The 20,921-nt window shown below is 33.2% G+C and overlaps 1 protein-coding gene across 1 annotated transcript in view; it reads right to left on the bottom strand.

Moving 5' to 3' along the window:
- Positions 1–20,921, bottom strand: part of LOC136035178 (dual 3',5'-cyclic-AMP and -GMP phosphodiesterase 11A-like) — a 263,712-nt gene that overhangs the window by 14,385 nt on the left and 228,406 nt on the right. The window contains exons 15-17 of the mRNA XM_065716750.1: positions 20,128–20,218; positions 12,612–12,712; positions 4,601–4,790 (exon numbers count right to left, since the gene is read on the bottom strand). Coding sequence (XP_065572822.1) covers positions 4,601–4,790; positions 12,612–12,712; positions 20,128–20,218 — 382 coding nt within the window. The remainder of the gene's footprint in view (positions 1–4,600; positions 4,791–12,611; positions 12,713–20,127; positions 20,219–20,921) is intronic.

Raw genomic sequence — 20,921 nt, 5'->3', positions numbered from 1 at the left:
GCCTGGTGGTTTTTACAGCTGAAATCAGATCATTAACATAAATCAAAAATAAAATGGGACCAAGAACAGGTCCCTGCGGGACGCCATAATATACTTCAGAAGGGCTCCGGAAAAGCGGATCAATTGAAATAAGCCTACCAGAAAGGTATGAATAAAACCAAGAATAAGCGTTAGATATATGTGATAGTTTCCAAAGAAGAATCCGATGAGTCAAGGAATCAAAAGCTTTACGAACATCCAAAAATAAAGCTGCCGGGATATGACCAGAATCTATTACCGAATGAATGAAATTCGATAAAGCTGCGCAAGCATGCTCCGTAGAGTGACTCGCTCGGAATCCAAACTGGAAATCATGCAAAAAATCCTTTGCATCCAGAAAACTAAGAAGTCTGGATAGCATAACCTTTTCAAAAATTTTGCTGAAAACAGATAGGAGAGAAATTGGCCTATAATTAGCAGGATCACTCCGAGAACCACCTTTATAGAGTACTATAACCTTAGCTCGCTTGAGAGATTCAGGGAAAATACCTTTCTCGAAAGACAGATTGACGAGCTTAGTCAGTGGTGACAGAATAGCAGCCAGAATGGCACGGATAACCCTTGTAGGAATTTTGTCTGGTCCTGAAGAGGATGATCCTTTAAGAGTATTCACGATACAAGCTACCTCAAATTCAGAAACAGAATTCAAGACAATCGACTTCAAACATGAGGGTCCAAGAAAGGCTCTGAAATCGCAACGAGAAGTTGCTGAGCTTGCAGAGGAAGCAGTTACCTTTCTTATATTAGCAAAATAAGAGGTAAGGAAAGTTATATTCCTGGTTATATTAGCAAAATAAGCATTGATGGAACGGAAAGCAGAGGGGAAGTAGGTCTAAGAACTGAATTAATTAAATACCATGTCTTCCTTACATCCTTCCCACATTCGGAAAATTTCCTATGATAATACTGAGACTTGGCCCTCCGACACAGAGAATTAAATATATTCCTCTAGGCCTTGAATCTTTCGTGATGAGCTAAAGCTGGTGAAGTCTTGTAAAGCTTCCAAAAATATTTTTTCTTTTTCCAGCTTTTATGGAGACCTGGAGTCATCCATGGATTCAGTGGTGCTATCTTTTTCGAAGTATGGGGCGCTGGACCCCGATTGAAAATTTCCAGGATTCCTTCTTTAACTAAATCATAAAAAGAATCAAAAGAGTGGTTAAAATCTAAATCAGAAACCAAACTACCCCATGGTACATCAGCCAGACGAGAATTAAGTAGACTTAGCTCATTATCACCATAACGGAAAAATGGGAGATTAGATGGTGATGCTATACGCTGCGCTTGATCAGCACTCTTATATCGGGAAATAGCGGGAAAATGATCGGAAATATCACTAACCAGCACCAAATTATCTAAAACATCTAGTGACGAGAAAATATTATCGATAAGAGACGCTTGTGTTTCTGTAACTCGGGTTTGTATACAAACTGAAGGTAGAGTTCCCGAAGAGAACATCATTGACAAAAAATCAATAGTTGAAGCAGAATTTTGATCCAGCAGGTTGAGGTTAAAATCACCCATAAGGATTAGTTCACAGGGATGTTTTTGGACTGAGTTCAAAACTTCTTCCAGAATTTTCAAAACGAAGGAATAGATCCACTGGGGGACCTATAAACCAAACCGACAACTAAGTACTTACGCATTGATTTAATCTCAATAAATAGGGATTCAAAGATTCCTTCCTCATTTCTGCTCAAATCATTTCGGACATTATATGCAAGACGATCAGCAATATAAAGCATAAGGCCACCTCTCGCCATCTGTCTCCTATTCAACCTCCCCATCCTATATCCTGGAATATCTAGAAGGATATCCTTTTTTGAATCCAGGAAAGTTTCACATAATCCTATAACATCAGGAGTTCCATCACTAACGATCCGTTTCAGCTCATCAAAAGACGAGCAGAGTCCCTGAATGTTCAGATGAAACACAGAGAAAATATCATCTCGTTTAGAAGAAGCAGAACAATTTACTTGCGAAACATACTTACTTTTAAAAACCGAACTAGAATCATTATTCATCTGATTTCTATTTCCAATTGAATTATTAATAATGTTTTCAATATCTAAAGGATTATTTTGTAAATCAAGTAAACGATTCCCCAAAGAGTTGCTACCAGCCTGGCCACTACTCATGGTGGATGGCAGTTCCGCCCCACGACCAAGCCCACCAGACCACAGGTATAATAAAAAAATATAAGGAAAGAAGGGTAAAAAATAATATAATCAAGGTATGGATAAAAAATTATAATAAAATCAAGGTAAGAATAAATAAGAAAAAACAGGGAAAGAGAAGAAAAAAGAAACAAGGAAAAACTAAGAACTCCCCCCCCATGCCCTCCCTCACTGAAAAGTAAAAGCACTAAAACTCACAGTAAATGGGTTTGTTCTAATACTATACTGTTGGTGCAAAAAAAGAACAAATAGCAACACAATAAAAAAGACACAATATTTGTTGTAGCAGAAGATACCATTATATAAGTCACTATTACTATTTTTATTGCATCGGAACAAATTAACTCAACAAATAATTCAAGCAATACTTTTTTCTTATCAAAACACACAAAGTGACCGGGCTTCCACAAACTCACTAAACAAAGAAAGAAGAAAAAAAATTAAGTCATGTAATCGAGTCCATAGAATTGCCCCGGCCATTTCCTTGCCTTCGCTGTCGTTGCATTTGAATCACGCTACTAATATATGGTGGGATTTCATCAGACAAAAAACATTTCCACTGGCCCTTCCTTAAGGCGACGAATACATAGAGATGGTGGTATGGATCTCGCAATCCAAGTTTCAAAACCTGTTTTTTCACGAAAACAGGTTCGGATAGCTAAAAGTTTTTTTCGAACTTCTCGAACAGACGGGGGAGAATCATCGGATAGAAAAACATTCTGATTGCTCATGATATTTTTTCCACGAAGATTTCGAGCCTGTTTTAGAACTGCCACTTTCAGCTCCCTGGTCTCCATGATAACCTTTATCAGCTTTTTTTTCAGGCTTAACATCAGCTATCGTGTATTTGGGTACCTCATGGATTCCAAGGCATGACGAAATTATACTATCGAAAATCGCCTTAGCGTTTACAGTATCAATCGTTGTCACGTTCCATACTAGAATATTTTTATCAGTTTCTTTACTTTCCAGCTTCATCATTGTATGTTTTAGGCTAGATAACTGCGATTTCAGTAAACAATTTTCATCAACCAGCACAGAAATGTGGTTCTTCAAATCGTTGGTTTCTACCTCGAGGCTGATCACTTTAGGCTTAATACCTTCCATCTCCAATTTCGATTCCAATACAGATTCTTCGATCTTGGAAATCCTTTGTTCTAATCCTTTAAAATTAACATTCAGCTCATTTAACGTAGTCAAATTTTCTTTAACAGTCTGTAAAACTAGACTTAAACTATCAGCTAGTGATTTCAATGAGATTACTTCCATAGGACTGGATGTGAGAAAAGACTCGTCAGATTTATCTTTTTTCCTCTTTCCTCCCATTATACAAAATAGTAATTGAACTCCAAGAAAAAATAGACTGTAGAAATATACTACCACATAAAACTCCGTTAATTACTCACTTTGCGTAATATTGGCATCTGAATCTATCCAAAAAAAATTTCGACAGCAAATTAACCTTGCTGAACACTAAATGAACGGTCCAACGCAAAGTAGGAGTATTTACCTCGAATGCATTCTTGCTTTATCAAAACTTTGTGAGAGTATATCCGGTTTAAGATGTTCACTGAATGATTGCTATATGCGAACTGATAATAACAATATATAATATGAACAAAGGACGAAGGTGGTAAGCTGTTCAATCATAACTGTCTCGCGTTTAAGTCGTAGTCAACACCGTCTTTAGGAGGTTTTGTCTGAAGCATAAAAACATAATACAAATATATATAAAGGAAATTTTGACACATTTAAAAGTTGTTTTTTACCCCCCTCCCTCCACACGAAAAAATACCTCCTTCCCTTAAAAAAAGATCCTGGATACGCCCTTGGTCGCATTTAAAACTTTTTACTTCTGATATAATAGATAAAAATTGTTTTCTAAGTTATTCTCAAAGAGAAGATCCACGAGTAATGTAGATTAGGAGAATCAAAGCGTGATTGAAAACACATTGCCCTGCTGATCCTCCCTTTAAGAGCAGCTTATCAAACGGTTTATGCCAGTTGGTTATAAAAATTCAGACAGTTTATGCCAATTCGGTTAAAAATCCAGATATGACCTTTAGACGTGACAGAGGCGAAACGCTTAAAAGGGTTGAAATTACTTCTGATATAATTCTGAATTAATTCCAAGATATGGTGGCATTGGACTTTGCACAGCTGTGCGAGCATGATTTTGCATCACATCATCAAGCATGAGGCTTGATGATGTGATGCGTTGTCAGTGGTAGTAGTATAAGTTCCTTGATTTTGCACAAGAAGTTCTAACATATCCTACCTAGTTAAAGAACAGTTATTTTTCAAAATTAGCTTTGATTTATGCTTCTAGTGTGTTTGAATGTTTCGTTTGTAAGTGCCCAATTAAAAAAAAAAACACAACCTACCTGACGAAAAAATTCTGCTGTAACTCGTGCTGCCGCTTTCCTTTGCACATCCCATGCCTTTGTAGATGTCGCTAAATCAGCTGCTGTCATCAACACTGAACGAAGTAAGCCTGAGCATTCCTCGTCAGTTTTCCAGTCGATAAATGAAGCATCTGACGATTCAATAAGCAAAGCAAATTTTTCACGGTATCTAGAATTAAAAAACTAAAAAGACACGACCTTCATCTGTATGAATCATACATTTGCCGTATTGCTAAATAAGGATACAATATTTTTTTTAGGGGCTCTTTAGATCCAAAATGGACAACACTCCCGCGTATCAGAACTCTACCACCGCTTTTTACCCAAATACAGCTATTTACTAAATTTCGTAAGGAAAACCAATGAAATTTTGGTGTAAAAAAATAATAATAATAATGTTTTTATTACCAACAAAACACTATACAAGTATCTAAATCTCAAGTAAAAACAATTAAAAACATACAAAAAGTATAAAACATACAAAAGACGAAAAATAGTGACTATAGAAAAAAATACACATTAAATAAACCCAAGAAATTTAATAAACACACAAACACACACACAAAAGAATCATAGAGAAATAACAAAAAAATCAACATTAAATACTTACAAGAAATGATATTCTCAAAAAAAGAACAACAAACGAAAGATAACTATAGAAAAAATTAACAAGACGAGTATGTGAAGGAAGTCCATCAATAGCAGTGACCGAGAGCTTTCTGTATAGCTTTTTCAACTTAGTCTTATATCAGGTATGATATTTTTATGAATTAGAATCCAGTTATGTGTCCAAGGAGGAATAGTCCAAGGAGGAATAAAAAGGAAAAATCTACAGTTTCTTAAATAACTACTTCAAATTCTTTTTAAATCACTGTTTCTCAGGATAGGATAAATTCCTGTCGTGTAAATAGGTCCGAATTACAGACCAAAGGTGGGTAAGAACTAAGGGGTAAAACGGTTTTATTTTATATAATTAGTACTCTAATGGTAATCATGATGCTAAAATAGAACTAAAACTTGGAAATTTCCAGTGATAGCCTTGTAAGTTGGAAAAAAATTTCTTTCTTTATTAAATTGTAAGACAAATTGAAGTGATTAGAGGAATAATTCAAACTTTTAGAATAGTCCTGTGGGAGGGAGAGGGGGGAGGACTTCTTCTGTAATGTTGAAGTATAGACAGTAAGTATTCGGATTGAAAATGTTTATGCTAAATTGCTCCAAAGACTTGCAAAATGATTGGATCGGGTTTAGCTATGATGTGAAGAGCATTTTTTAAAAATAAACCTTGTTGCAATCTCCATGACAATTTCTGAGTTTGTTTTGATGGTAAAGAAAGAAACTACTACTAGGGAATCATTGTTGCACCAATCGGCATGCCACCAGAGCTGCACTCAGTACTATTTCACCCCAATTTGTTAACCTGATTCTTTCAATGAATGAAAGAATAATGAAAATTATAGAAATTCAAACATGAAATAATTTTTGGAAATTAAAAGATCGAAGAAAGAAAAAAAAAAAGAAAGAAATAAAACCAAATGGAGGAGATTCATATTTCTTTCCTACTGCAGCCTTGAGGCTTGAGGCATTAACAATCTGAGATATTATCCATTTACCATGATGTATTGAGGTGTTATCTATTTACCTTTTCCTTTTTCATAAAATTTCAAGAAACATTATAACTGAAAAAAAATGTATCTTTATTCGAAAACAGCTTCATATTTTATTTTGGGAATTAGGACCCTGAGGTATAGAAAAACAATTTTTAGAAACTATCAATAATCTTTTTCTAGATTAAATCTAGAAAAATTTCCTAGATAAGTCAGTAGTGAGGGGTTCCAGTTTTGAGCAGGCGCGTAGCCACTACTTTTTTCTTCCTTTAATGATTTAAGATGACGAAAAGATTTAACGGCGACTCCCTAAAGGCAAGGTGCAGGTGCATATTTTGTAATAGGGAGTGTTTTCTAAGAGGTGCAGGTACATGTTACGTAACAGGGAATGTTTACTTCAAATTCTACGTACTAGTGAATGTTTTCTGAACGATGCATGTTTTAATTACTTAAAACATGTGATGGCCAGGGAAAAACCTTCAGGTTTTTCCCTGAAAAACCTTTCCTTGGTTTTTCTGATTTTACTGATACTTGTGTTTGTTGTTTCGATGATGCTTGATATCGGTGACTATTGTTTCGTGATGACATTTCGAAACAATGTAATTTTTCTTCTTTATGTTACTCCACAATGTCATTTTTATTGTTCATTTGTGGGTTATAAATAAATGAATAAAATTGATCTGGAGGCTCATCCTTTGTCGTGAATATTAATGGAAAGGAAGCTGACTTCGCTAGCTAGCTCAAACTTACATGAAGTGCTTAGCCCCTTGAGGAATTTCTAAGATGAGTATTTTCTAGGCAACTCCCTCCTACATCTAATTACTCCTGGAACTCAGGAATGGTTAATAAGATGAATAATTTCTTATTTTTCCGTTAAATTATTCACTGGCTCTTAATTGTCTCCTTTATAAGCAATTGTTGGTTATTTATTCTTGGGAAAGCCTCTAATTCCTTATGGATATTCTTAGGGAAGTTCCCTGGGAAAAATTAGGCAACAGTTTCTTTTGTGTTAAGTGTGACAAAACCTATTAAGGTCTAGAAAAAACTTTGAATGTTAGAAAATTCCCCAATTAGAAAATTTGGGTAGAAAATTCATCAAGATGTAAGATCCTGAGCTTACCACCGTTTTCTTGTTTTAAATAAATAAATATAAATATATATGTATATATATATATATATATATATATATATATATATATATATATATATATATATATACATATATATATATATATATATATATATATATATATATATATATATATATATATATATATATATATATATATATATATATATATATATATATATATATATATATATATATATATATATATATATATATATATATATATATATATATATATGTATATATAGCTCTAGGAAAATCACATTGGTAGATACACCATATGTCATGAAGTCTCATATGTCTTATTTTAAATTATCAAGGACAGTGAAAATACAACCCAATCAGTTGATTTGCTAAAATCAAAACTAAATAAATTTTGAGTTAACCTTAAACTTAACCATTTCGGAAAAAAGACTTTGTTTTGCAAAATCTGAAAAGTAAAAACTTTACAAAGTTTGATTGGTAATTATTTCAAGCTATTAACCCCGGAAAAAGAAAATTGTCAAAAGAAATAATTCAAATTTATCCCTAAGAACTACTACTTAGTCATATTATCCTCTAGTGGCCTGACTTTTCTTCGAGTCAATCCATATCTTCCAGTTAATATTCGTCCGGCAACTCTACACCTCTAGCCAAAATAAGGTGAGCACCTAGTCCGGGTTTACGGGCCAACTAAAAAATAACATCCTACTGCACTTGTGGCACTATCATATTCACTGCTATTATATGTACAATTTTTAATACTTTATTTTATCATACCACACTTTGCGGCCACAATATAGCCACACTTGTCGATAAAATCAAATTACGCACAACTAGGTCGCTTAATAATTTTTTCCTAGTTCAACATTGTTAACTGTCATGCATAAAGTTTTTTCGTAAATCTGTTTGATTTAAAACATATAACAGAAGGTGATATTTTCATATGGCATGTTCAAATACAAAATTTTAGTAGTTATTCTTATGAAAAATCGCTACTGATTCTGCCCCTTCCTTTGGCTCTTTGGCGCTCTAGGGTGTATCGACGGATTCCTTTTATTAGTTCTGAGCGGCCTAGATTTTCGATTAGGCACCAAATACCATTAATTTCAAACAAATATAAGTTGAATGAAAAAACTCGAATTGATTTGTCCCGACGCTGAAATTAAAGAGAGAAATATCAAAGATTGTTCACTGACCAAAAATGGTGGGATATTAAAATATGTTAGATTTTTTGTGTGTATTTATTTTAGTGTACCCATACTGGGGTGGCCTCCCACATCCATCCTGCGCAGTATTTTTGTCTTTTTTTTACTTTTTGTCGTTGTTTTGGTTAACCAGGTTTTATTTTTGTTATTAATAGCATTACGACAAGATAAACCGTTTTATTTATGATACGTCCTACTATTTACTTATCCAACTTTACGAGCTCTGCTCTCCGTCAGGAGCTAATGTTTTTTTTTTGCAATTTTACCTGAAATAAATGAACAGTTAAATAGCAGAATTAAACCTATCTGAATCGGGATTTTGACTCGGATATATGCCCAGATATTTCTTCTCATTTTTATAAGAGTAATAGCTGTTTACCCGAGTATAGTACCAGAATTGTGGATAACCTTGTGATTGAGCGATCGGGCAGGATTTACGATTTGCCATTTGGAACCGTGTGTTTGGAATGTACTTCCGACAAGTATTAAGGTGGCTGAACAACTAAATGCTAGGAAAGATTAAAGAAGTATTTATTGGGAGGGGGATTAGAGATCATAATTTTTTTTTTTTACAAGAGAGATTGATTTTTGACATTTGTTCTATGTACTGTTATTATATTTATGTATATATTTATCTTATGGAGTTATTTAGTTGAATTTACGGATAATGATTCCAAATTTATACTTATAGAGTTATATTTATGTATGTATTTATCTTATAGAGTTATTTAGTTGAATTTACGGATATTGATTGCAAGCTTATATTAATTGAGTTATATTTATGTATATATATTAATCTTATGGGGTTATTTAGTTGAATTTGCGGATGATGATTGCAAATTTATATTTATAGAGTTATATTTATGTATATATTTATCTTATAGATTTATTTAGTGGAATTTGCGGATAATGGTTGTAAATTTGTATATATAGAGTTAAATTTACGTATATGTTTATCTTATAGAGTTATTTAGTTGAATTTACGGAAAATGATTGAAAATTTATATTTATAGAGTTAAATTTATGTATACATTTATCTTATAAAGTTATTTAGTTGAATCAACGGATAACGATTGCAAATTTATATTTATAGAGTTATATTTATGGATATTGTTTATCTTATAGAGTTGTTTAGTTGAATTTACGAGATAATGATTGCTGTATCAGACCTCTGTTTCTCATTGGACGGATACTTTTTAAATGATAAATGGTGTATTTTTTTAATAAGCCTAATTCAATTCAGTTCAATAATAAAACTTACCTTTTTCTTTTATCAGCAAGCCTGTGGTGTGGCACAAGCATTAGCCTTATTTGGTGTTATTCCATTGCTGTGTTAATTGTAGTTGACACTTATTTGACATTGACATTTATTGTTATAACTTATGACGTTTATTGGAAAATTATGCTATTAACACTTATTTTCAAATTTATTTGTTACTGTATTATTATTCCATATTATCCTATTATTGCCAGAATTGTTTTGTCATAAATGATCAATTACAGTGCATTTAGTGTTTGATATTTACCACTGAAAAGACTCAGTTTGTCTTTGTAGGTCAATTAAATAAAAAAAAAAACAAGTTTATTTAACTGAAAGTAAGGAGCGACATTAAAAATTAAAACGAACAGAAATTACTTCGTATATGAAAGAGGCTGCTTCCTCATCAACGCCCCGCTCTTTACGCTAAAGTTTGACTCTGTCTCTCAATTCTTCTTTTTAAAACAGTAAAAAACTTTAGCGTAAAGAGCGGGGCGTTGATGAGGAAGCAGCCTCTTTCATATACGACGTAATTTCTGTTCGTTTTAAGTTTTAATGTCGCTCCTTACTTTCATTTAAAAAAACTTGTTTTTTTTTATTTAATTTCTGAACGTTTTTGAATCAATGCATGTTTTGATTATTGCTCTCCGCAGAGGAATAATTAAAACGAAATTTGCATTTTTCTTTTTTTGGCTAAATGGCTTTCTCATAATTTTGATCGAATGATTTTGAGAAAAAAAGAGCGGGGGAGGAAGCCTAGTTGCCCTCCGATTTTTTGGTTAATTAAAAAGGCAACTAGAACTTTTAATTTTTTACGAATATTTTTATTAGTAAAAGATTTACGTAACTTATAAATTAGCTTACGTAAAGAACTTTTGTATTCTCATATTTTTATTACATATATGAGGGGGTTCGCCCCCTTGTCAGATCCTCGCTCTTTACACTAAAGCTTAAATTTTGTCCCAATTCATTAAGAATGACCCCAGAATCACAAAAGCCGTAGAATAAACAGTTGAAATTACTAAAAATACTTTAACGTAAAGAGCGAGGTATTAGGAGGAGGTGAGCCCCTCAAATGGGTAATAATTTCTGTTTGTTTTAAGTTTTAATGCTGTTCCTTACTTCCAGCTGAAAGTACTTTTTCATATCTATTTTTTCATTGTGTTTTTAAATAATGCTAGTAAATCCTGCGCTCCCTTCATGGAGATTTTCTTCCCCCATGACAAATTATCGATGGAAAGTTCCCCCAGCATATCCCCCTCTTCTCAACCCCTCTCCCAACCAAAAAAATCCTCCTGAAAACGCCTGTACACTTCCCAATAACCATTACTATATGTAAGCATCGGTCAAAGTTTGCAACTTGTTGCCCCTCCCATGAGGACTGTGGGGGAGTAAGTCCCAAAGACATAGTTATAAGGTTTTTCGACTACGCTGAATAAAATGGCTATCTCAGAATTTTGATCCGTTGACTTTGGTAAAATAATTAGCGTGGGAGGGGGCCTCGGTGTCCTCCAATTTTTTTGATCAGTTAAAAAGGGCACTGGAACTTTTCATTTCCGTTAGAATGAGCCCTCTTGCAACATTCTAGGACAACTGGGTCGATACGATCACCCCTGGGGAAAAAAACAAAAAAAAAAAACAAAAAAAACAAATAAACACGCATCCGTGATCTGCCTTCTGGCAAAAACTACAAAATTCCACATTTTTGTAGATAGGAGCTTGAAACTTCTACAGTAGGGTTCTCTGATACGCTGAATCTGATGGTGTGATTTTCGTTAAGATTCTATGACTTCTAGGGGGCGTTTCCGCCTATTTTATAAAATACCGCAAATTTTCTCAGGCTCGTAACTTTTGATGGGTAAGACTAAACTGGATGAAAGTTATATTTTAAAATCAGCATTAAAATGCGATTCATTTGATGTAGGTATTGGTATCAAAATTCCATTTTGTAGAGTTTTGGTTACTATTGAGCCGGGTCGCTCCTTACTACAGTTCGTTACCACGAACGGTTTGAAAAGGCTTGTGATTTTCCTCAGTGAACATTTCTAGGGAAGGGCAATCGTCTTCTGTAAATTGGAAGAATATCGCTTGTAGTATTATACTAAAAATACCCCAAAAATATTCCAGATCGATTATGAAATTACCCTTTTTAAAGGTGTTTCCTTTAAACAAGCAAGGTTAAAAATTTCATTTAACATGGAATAAAAAGTCCTATTTAAAAAAATCTAAAATATCGATAATGAAATTAAGTAATTCATTCGTTCGTGTATATTAATTACGATTTTCGGCTGACCATGACTAACCATTGATATAATTTTCTTATATATCGCAAATATAAACAAATCATATAAAATAACAGAACACAAATTTAAAATTACAAATTTTTGAATTTTGTTTTGTAGGATTTTTTTTTAAAAATTTTGATAAGTTTTTAATTACGTTTAATACGCGTTTATTAAACCAGAATGTTAAAAAGTTGAAATAATATAATAATTCTTCACAAAATATGTACTTGAAATTAAAGTGTAATTTTAATAGGATATTAAGCAATGGTACTAAATCTGCAATAATTGTGGCACAAAATAATAAGAGAGGAATAAGTAATATTGTGGAGTTACTAATCGTAATAATAATCATAATAACTAATACTAATCGTTAGTATTTTCCAAGATTTTATTTTATTCCTGTTTTGCTGCTGTAACAAACTACCTTTGAAGTAGTTTCTACCAAGTTCCTACCTTTATATTATGCTTCCCGATTTTTCCATACATTCAGCAAAAAAAAGAAAAAAATATGCAAGGAAGCTTACTGGAAGTATATGCATAGATCAGTAGCTAGTATTGCATGCTTGAGTGTTGTCATAATAGTTGAGTAATCTTCAGGTTCCAAATTTGAAAATATATTATGTCCCTGAAAGAAAACAAGAATTATCAAAAGCAGCCCTTTTTTGACAAGGAAATATTTTCAACAAACAATTTCTTAGACGAGGCTGCACTTCTATTTACAAATGAAAATACGCATATATATATATATATATATATATATATATATATATATATATATATATATATATATATATATATATATGTATGTATTTCAACAAAGTTCATTATGGCAAAGGACCAAAGGGCAATTAAACAAAATAAAATAATTTTTCAGAAAATAATACGGATGTAAGTGTACATATAGCAAACATCTTGCCCTATGCAATAGTTTTCTAAAACTCAAAAGGAGTTTTCCTTTCGTTCTTATTTTTATTGTTTGTCTTGCTTGTTTAATTTTTTTTTTACAGGGTTCGTTTAGTTTGGTTTTTGTTGTTGTTCTTTTTCCGTTAATAAAGGCTTTCGAATGTAGGGACTTTTAATGTAATTTTATGTTGAATATTTTTTTTACTATCTGATAATAAAGTTGTACCCGCTTTTAGTATATTTTTGTTTCAATTGTACCCATTTTCGACGTTTAGAAACAGTAATGGTTGAATAAATACATTCTTTATCCTTCTACTTTATTTTGATACGAATATCTAGCATATCTTAAGCGGCATTCACACGAGGTCTACCTAAATATTTACGGCTAACATTGCTAAACTTGGTTAATCTATTTATGGCTAAACATGGGTACATGGATAGCACGTCAACGTTGTTTGACAGAAAACGTTGCAAAGTTGCTTGCCAACAAGATGAAAAAAAAAAAAAAAAAAATTCTTGACCGGGGAACTCCGATATCCAAGATATCCGGTTCTAGACACTAGAACGAGATTCTTTTCTGGGACTTATGTCTGCTGTAAGTTTGATTTTAAGTGTGAGTGAAAGCCAACTGAACACTGACGTTTGGTACGACCCGTTTTTAGGCCAAAAGAGCTAGGCATGGATATGAAAATCCTTCAAGTCTGTTCTTAATGCAGACACGGATAGGTCCCCTCCCCCAATGCCCCATCTTACTTCAACGCAGGTAAGTGAGAAAAAATCCTATAGAAATCTTGGTGAAAACTATGAGAAGGCTATTTAGCCAAAAAAAAATTATATACAAAATTCGTTTTAATCATTCATGTGCGGTGAGCCAAAATCAAAGCATGCATTGATTCAAAAATGTTCGGAAATTAAACAAAAAAAAAACAAAGTTTTTTTTAACTACAAGTAAGGAGCAACATTAAAACTAAAAAGGAATAAAAATTATTCCGTATATGAAAGGAGTTTTCCCCTCCTCAACGCCTCGCTCTTTACGCTTAAGTTTTTTATTGTTATAAAAAGCAGAGTAGTGAAAAAGAGTCAAAATTTAGCGTAAAGAGCGAGGCGTTTAGGAGTGGACAAGCCCTTCCATACACGGAAAAAGAAGCTCCTGGCAGAACTTGCTCCCAACCCCTCTAAGGATATCTCCTAATGGCACTTACGCATACATACCCTTTACCTCCCTAAAACTTCTATGAAGGAGATTTCCCCTTAAGATTTGTCAAAAAAGCCCTCCTCCCCATAGGAGGACTGAAGAGTTAAGTTCCTTCACCATTTCTTGAAAACAAAACTTTTATTTAACAATCAAATTTTCATTGAAACACTGAGAAACAAAATATTATGGTTTTGTCTATTATAGCGACAACACTAAAGAATTATACTGTGTAAAACTCGAGTACAAACTGGTTCCATCTGTCTGTATTGAGAGCCAATTAGCCTACGCTCAGTGGAAAACAAGTGGTGAGTGACAGAATACATCGGACTTGTATAATTTGGGCTATATATTTGCAAATTAAGAGGAATGAGTGGGGTAAAGTATTTGGACAGCGTGAAGTTGGAAAACAATTCTTACTTCATAATAGGGTGAATGATTGTAGCTAACACATTTTGCATGCAGACCCGCTATACTTTACCCCCACCCCTAATGTCCAAATATATAGCCCAAAATTTGTGTCTAAAGTATTATATTTTCATCATGTTATGCTATACTTTGCTATGCCATACCTTGCTATACTTGTTTCTAAAGTATTATATTTTCATCATGTTAAGCTATACTTTACCCCACCCCTAATGTGCAAATATATAGCCCAAAATTTGATTCTAAAGTATTATATTTTCATCATGTTTTGGTATTTTCCGTTAGGATTAACATAACTTCATTTCTTGAGTGTTGTTGCTATAACAGATAAGTACAGATATTAATAATGGTTCCTGTAATTCTTCTTTTCATTTATCAGCATATTCAAAACAATCAATTCAGTTCCTCCTATCTAACATGCAATGAATGTTTATCAATGCTTTCTTTTAAATCCATTCCTTTGAGTTTTGTAGAAGATGAATTACCAAATCCTTTGTTAATTTGTGAATACAAAATATTGCTTCAGTAAACTAAAAATACTTGGTAAAATATCAATTGAGGTTTTAAAAGAACTATTAAGGTACAATTTTCTTATTGTTTTGAATGGAACGAAATTTGTAAGGATAATATTGACAAAAAACGTAGTTCTAAAGTCATATACAATTATTTTAAGAAACTTGCAAACTTGTTTAAAGTTTTGAACATGTTTTTAAGCATTTGATCAGTAGCCTATACGAAACTTTAGCTTTTAGGAAGTTTTAGAGGCTCCCAGCATCACTCTCATTTGAGGTATTTTGTGTTTGCTTCAGTTTAAATTGATAATTTATTTTAATTTGTGATTTTTTTTTAATTCCACCATATACTAAATTGGAAATGACTAATAAAGAAAATTTTATAGGGAAAGGAAGGGGGTAGATGCTTCAAATATTGTTATATGTAAGTTAAGTAAAATAGAAAAACTCTTTTTCCATTTTCCATTGCATAAATTGTTGAATTGTTCTTTTGAGCGTTAAGCGTAGTATTTTCTGTGCTGCCATGGCCCTGTGTCTTTTTTGTAATTAGATAAAAAAAAAGTTTTTTTGAACTGAAAGTAAGGAGCAACGTTAAAGCTTAAAACAAACAATTATTAAGTATATGAGGGGTTGCCTCTCCTCAATACCTTAATTTGATTTTTTGTTCCAGTTATTTGCGAATGACTCCTGAATCACAAAGGCTGTTTAATTAGAATAATAAGCTCTTTTAAAATTTTAAAAAAAAATTTAGCGTAAGGAGTGAGGTATCGAGGAGAGGCAACTCCCCTCATATTCGTAATAATTTCTGTTCGTTTAAGTTATAGTTTCTGTTCGGTTTAAGTTTTAATGTTGCTCCTAACTTTCAGCATTCTCAAAGATATAATTATTAAATTTTTCGACTATGCTGAAAAAAGTGACTACCTCAAAATTTTGATCTGGCAACTTTGAGGAAAAATGAGCGTGGGAGGGGGCTAGCTGTCCTATAATATTTCTGGTCGTTTAAAAAGGCACTAGAGATTTTGATTTCCGATAAAATCAACCCTTTAACAATCTTCTACGATCACTGGTTCAATATGATCACCCTTGGGAAAAAAAAGAAAACAAACAAATACAACGTAACAAACGCATCCGGGATTTTTCAAAATACCAAATTCCACATTTCATAGGAGTTGGAAACCCCTACAGTAGGTTTCTCTGGAATACTGAATCTGATGGCGTTTTTTTCATTAAGATAACTTGACGATTCTGGGGGTTTTCCTACTTTTTCAAAAATTGGGCAAATTTTCCCAGGCTCATATCTTTTGATGGGTAACACTAAATTTGATGAATTTTACATGTTTTGAATAAGCATCAAAACTTTACTCTTTTGATGTATCTATTGTTATTAAGACTCTGTTCTTTAGAGAGTTTCGGTTACTATTCAGCCATATCGCTCCTTACTTACAGTTCGTAACCACGAGTTGTTTGATAAATATTTATTCATCTATTCATCTATTTTTATATTATGGTTCATAGAATGCGCTGTCCATTATTTCTAAGTAAAAATTACAAAATATTGTAACTATAAGGAGCTAAGGAGCTGGCTTGAACTATAAGGAGCTTAGGGGAGCAAAGAAAGTGCCGGAAAAAATATTGGCACGCTCAAAACGTAATGGTTTTAATGGTTCAGAACACTCAAAACAAAACTTGGCCAAAGACAGTAAATTTGCTCATAAATATAAAAATATTGGTGCTTCTGATTATTCTGTAATGACATCGAACCTATTTTATTGTTGCCAGTCTGAATATAATTGTATATTTAGAATAGTTTTATTCGAACCTCTTTCCATAGTTTTCACATAGTTTTCATCGAACCTCTTTTATTGTAGCCAATCTGATTATAATTGTATATTTAGAATAGTTTTATGAGTGCAGCTTCCTTAGCCGGAGGCTCTTGATTGCTGAGACCAGCACCTCCCATTTGGACTTTCAGGGTCTAGTGCAGAATCCTTTACTTTTTTTTTACCTTTTTACCTGTTCTTTAAGTTTTGAAAAGTACTTAAAGCCGAACCCATTTAAGATTTCCTACGAACTATTGAATTTTAAGTATCTTGTAACTAATAACATTCTATATTCATTGTTTATAAGTAGAAGTCAGGATATATTCATTTGATGTTTCTAAGTTAAAGATAAGACAGGGCAATATTTATTCTAAAAAAAAAAAAATATCACGAGCTCTATGGGAGCCGAACTCATGTCATATGTCAAAGTAAAAGAAAACGGAACCGAAAAAATGAAGACAGTAAGAAAAATGTTGAAAATTAATCAAAATAGAAATCTATCAAGCACAAAATGGCCAATGAGAAATTAATACAAATTAATGAAATACAACTTTCAGGAGTTTCATGTCAAAAAATAATAATGAACTTTATACAACTAATGGCAAGAAAACAAAAGAAAAAGATAGATAAGATAATAATTTTAAGAAAATATTTTTGTTAAAGAACTATTGCGAACTTGAAAAAAAAACTCGTCCAAAATTTGGCTAAGTATTTGAACTTATCATCTAACATCCAGCCTGTTCTATTATGGGCAATCTGAATACAATCAAACGGTTTGTGAGAACAACACTTTAAGTAAGGAAAAGGCCAATAGTAACTGAAACACTGTAAACAGAAGTTTGATCAATTTGATACATCGAAATAAGTGGCTTTTATCCTGATCCTGAATATATAAAATTCATTAAGTTTAATGTTACCCATCAAAAGCTACGAGCCTGAGAAAATTTTGAGATTTTTGAAACAGGGGGAAAACACTCCAAAAATATCAAAAATATCAAAAAATATAAAAGGTTCACCAGCAGATTCAGTGAATCAGATATTCTTAGCGTAGAGTTCATGTTCTCATCCGTACAAATGGGGAACTTTGTATTGTTGCTAGGAGAAAAGATCATGGATATGAGTTTACTTTTTAGTTTATGTTGTTTTTTCCCAGTGGTGAACCAGGAGAGGCCCATTCGAACGAAAATTAGAAGTTCTTGTGTTGTTTTGAATTGACCAAAAAGATTGGAGGACAACAAGCCCCCCTCTGATGCCTCCTTTCCCCAGACTCATCCGATTAAAATTTTACGACAGTCATTTTGTTCAAGACAGTCTTAAGTTCCAATAACCATGTCTTTGGAGATGAAGTGACCCCCCGGTCTCTGGGGAAAAGGCCGTAAGCTATGGAATTTGCCGATTGTTTACATATAGTATTTATTATTGGAATGTATACAGACATTTTTTTGGAGGGGGTGAAAATTTTCTGCTTTTGAAAGGGAGAGTTTCCTTGCGGAAGGAATATTCTGAGGGTGTATCTTTAAGTGGAAAGTTTACGACCAAAGATTTGCCAGAAGCCCTGTACAAGATTCTTTTTATTTGTCTTACTTTCTACTATACGAAACACTTTTACACATTGAGATGTTCAAGAGGAATGGTCCAGGAGAAATTCTCAGCTTAGTTGGAATTGCCTGAGGGGTTTTTCCGTGGGGAGGAATTTTCTACAGGAAAAATTCCCCATGAGGGAATGCCTAGGACGAAATTCTCCACGAGTGAATTTTTTGTGGGAGAAACTTTCCTTTGGTAGAGGGAAATTTTGGGGGAAGTTTTGTTTACGAAAAGAGGATTTCTGCCATGAACTGAAGAACGATCAGTAATTGAATAAGAAGACATTTTTTTTTTTTTACGAAAAAAGGATAGGGAGAACTTTACAGGCGATAATGTCCATGGAAATTTTTCCGGGGAAATTTAAACGAGAATAGAAATATCCGGGGGAGGAGGATTTAATACTGGAGGTGCTTTCTTTCGGTAAATCTTTATGGGCGAGGCTTTTCCATGGAGGAGAGAGGTGGATTTTCCTGCATTAAAAAAAACGATCAGAAATTAAATAGAAAACTAAATTTCACATTTTCATTAAATAGAAATTAAATTTCAGTTGAAAAGTTTTTTCAACTGAAAGTAAGGAACAACATTAAAACTTAAAACGAACAAAATTTGTCTCGCATATGACAGCGACTACTCCCTCATCAATATGGAGTTTTTGTCCCAATTCCTTAAGAATGAAAACACAACGGTTGTTTAACTGGAACATGAAGTGTGTTTTAAGTACTAAAGAACTTTAGCTTGAAGAGCGAGTTCTGAAGGAGGGGACATCCCCTTCATGTACGGAATAATATATTTTCCTTTTCATGTCTTTCCTTACTTTCAGTAGATAGAACTTTCCTTAAATTTAAATGTATACTTAAAATTGTTTTCGGATACAGCCTGCTTACCAGCTGGGTTTTTTTTTTGCTTCATTAAAGTAGTAACTGGGACTTGTTCAAAGGGCCTCTCAGAGAAAACAAAACAAATTAACGGTGGAGTCGTGTTTTACGGGACTTTGCACTAGTCCCCTAAATCCTAATCCTTTATATCTCCTAAATACCAGGTTTGTGCGAATCGGTCACTATGATTGTCGACTGTACTCTTAAAGTATGGCTCGTAGCTCAATTATTTCTCCTAAAAATATGTCTTCTAATGAAAGCAAAAAAGTTGAGTAACCTCTAGGATAAAAGACAAAGGGATACAATATATTTGGGATTAAGGGGAGGAATCACATTCTCAGACCTGATTATTAGGAGAAAGGGGCTTGGAAACTGGGGCTGGAGCAAAGCACCATAAGAGGCCGACATATAACAGGGAGGGGGCATTTGAACAGTTCCAAGATTCATTTCTTGGGTTTTTCTTGTCTTATTTTATAATGTGGGCCTTAACGTAAGTCGTGCAGCAGCTGGGATCAAATCCTGGAACATGTATCTTAAGGGAAAGATCAATCGATTGTGCCACCAGAGGACTAGTAATGTTTTATATTGTTTATATGTTGTTTATATTGTATATAAAACTATATACAAATTTATTTACAATATCACAATATGTAAATAAATAAATAAATTTATATTATATTATATATTGATTGTATACTGTTTATATATGTTTTATATTGTTTTCTTACCTCACTATTTAATATCATAACTGCATGGTTGAAATGATGCTGTTCCATAGTGTTCTTTGTACCATATAACAGGGCAAGAGCAGAACCAGTTCTGGAAAAGGATATGAAAACATAAATTAATGCTTTTAGTCTAAGAAAGTGGGCTTTCTTAAACATATTCTACACTCCATTTGAGTTCACCGAGGCTCAGACATAGACATTTAGAAGCTTAGTGGCCTATAGGGCAGCAATGATTTTCACATCGGACGACTCTGATCCAGAGACCATAAATCATTAAGGGATGATCGTATTTCTTATCTCAACTTTAAGGGAACGACCAATGGTGATTTATTGTCTACCCTACTATGACGACCCAGAGTAGTCCAGCACCAAACGTCATAGGGAAGTTGTCATTGCCTTATTCGAGTCATGTGCCACCAGTATTGCTACTTTTTAATCTAACTTCATCAGCTATTTGAGGCTGCTTGGTGTAAAGTCTAATAATGGTGTTGGGTATTCTATCAGGCCAGCAAATCACAAGTATTCTTTGCAAGCAAATATTTTCAAATCTAATTAACCTCTTCTCTGCAGCAAGGTTGGGGTTATATATTGTTTTCTTACCTCACTATTTAATATCATAACTACATGGTTGAAGTGGTGCTGTTCTGTAGCATAGGTATTCTATGGGTATTCAATTTCTGTTTGTTTTAAGTTTTAATGCTGCTCCTTACTTTCAGTTGAAAAAGCTTTTTTATATTTAATTGAAGCTTTTTATAATGCAGGAAGTTCGGAGTATTCTAAAACCATCCTGGTGT

The sequence above is a fragment of the Artemia franciscana genome, chromosome 14 (genome assembly GCF_032884065.1).
Source record: "Artemia franciscana chromosome 14, ASM3288406v1, whole genome shotgun sequence".
Lineage (NCBI taxonomy): Eukaryota > Metazoa > Arthropoda > Branchiopoda > Anostraca > Artemiidae > Artemia > Artemia franciscana.
This window is presented reverse-complemented; position numbering and strand designations above follow the sequence as displayed.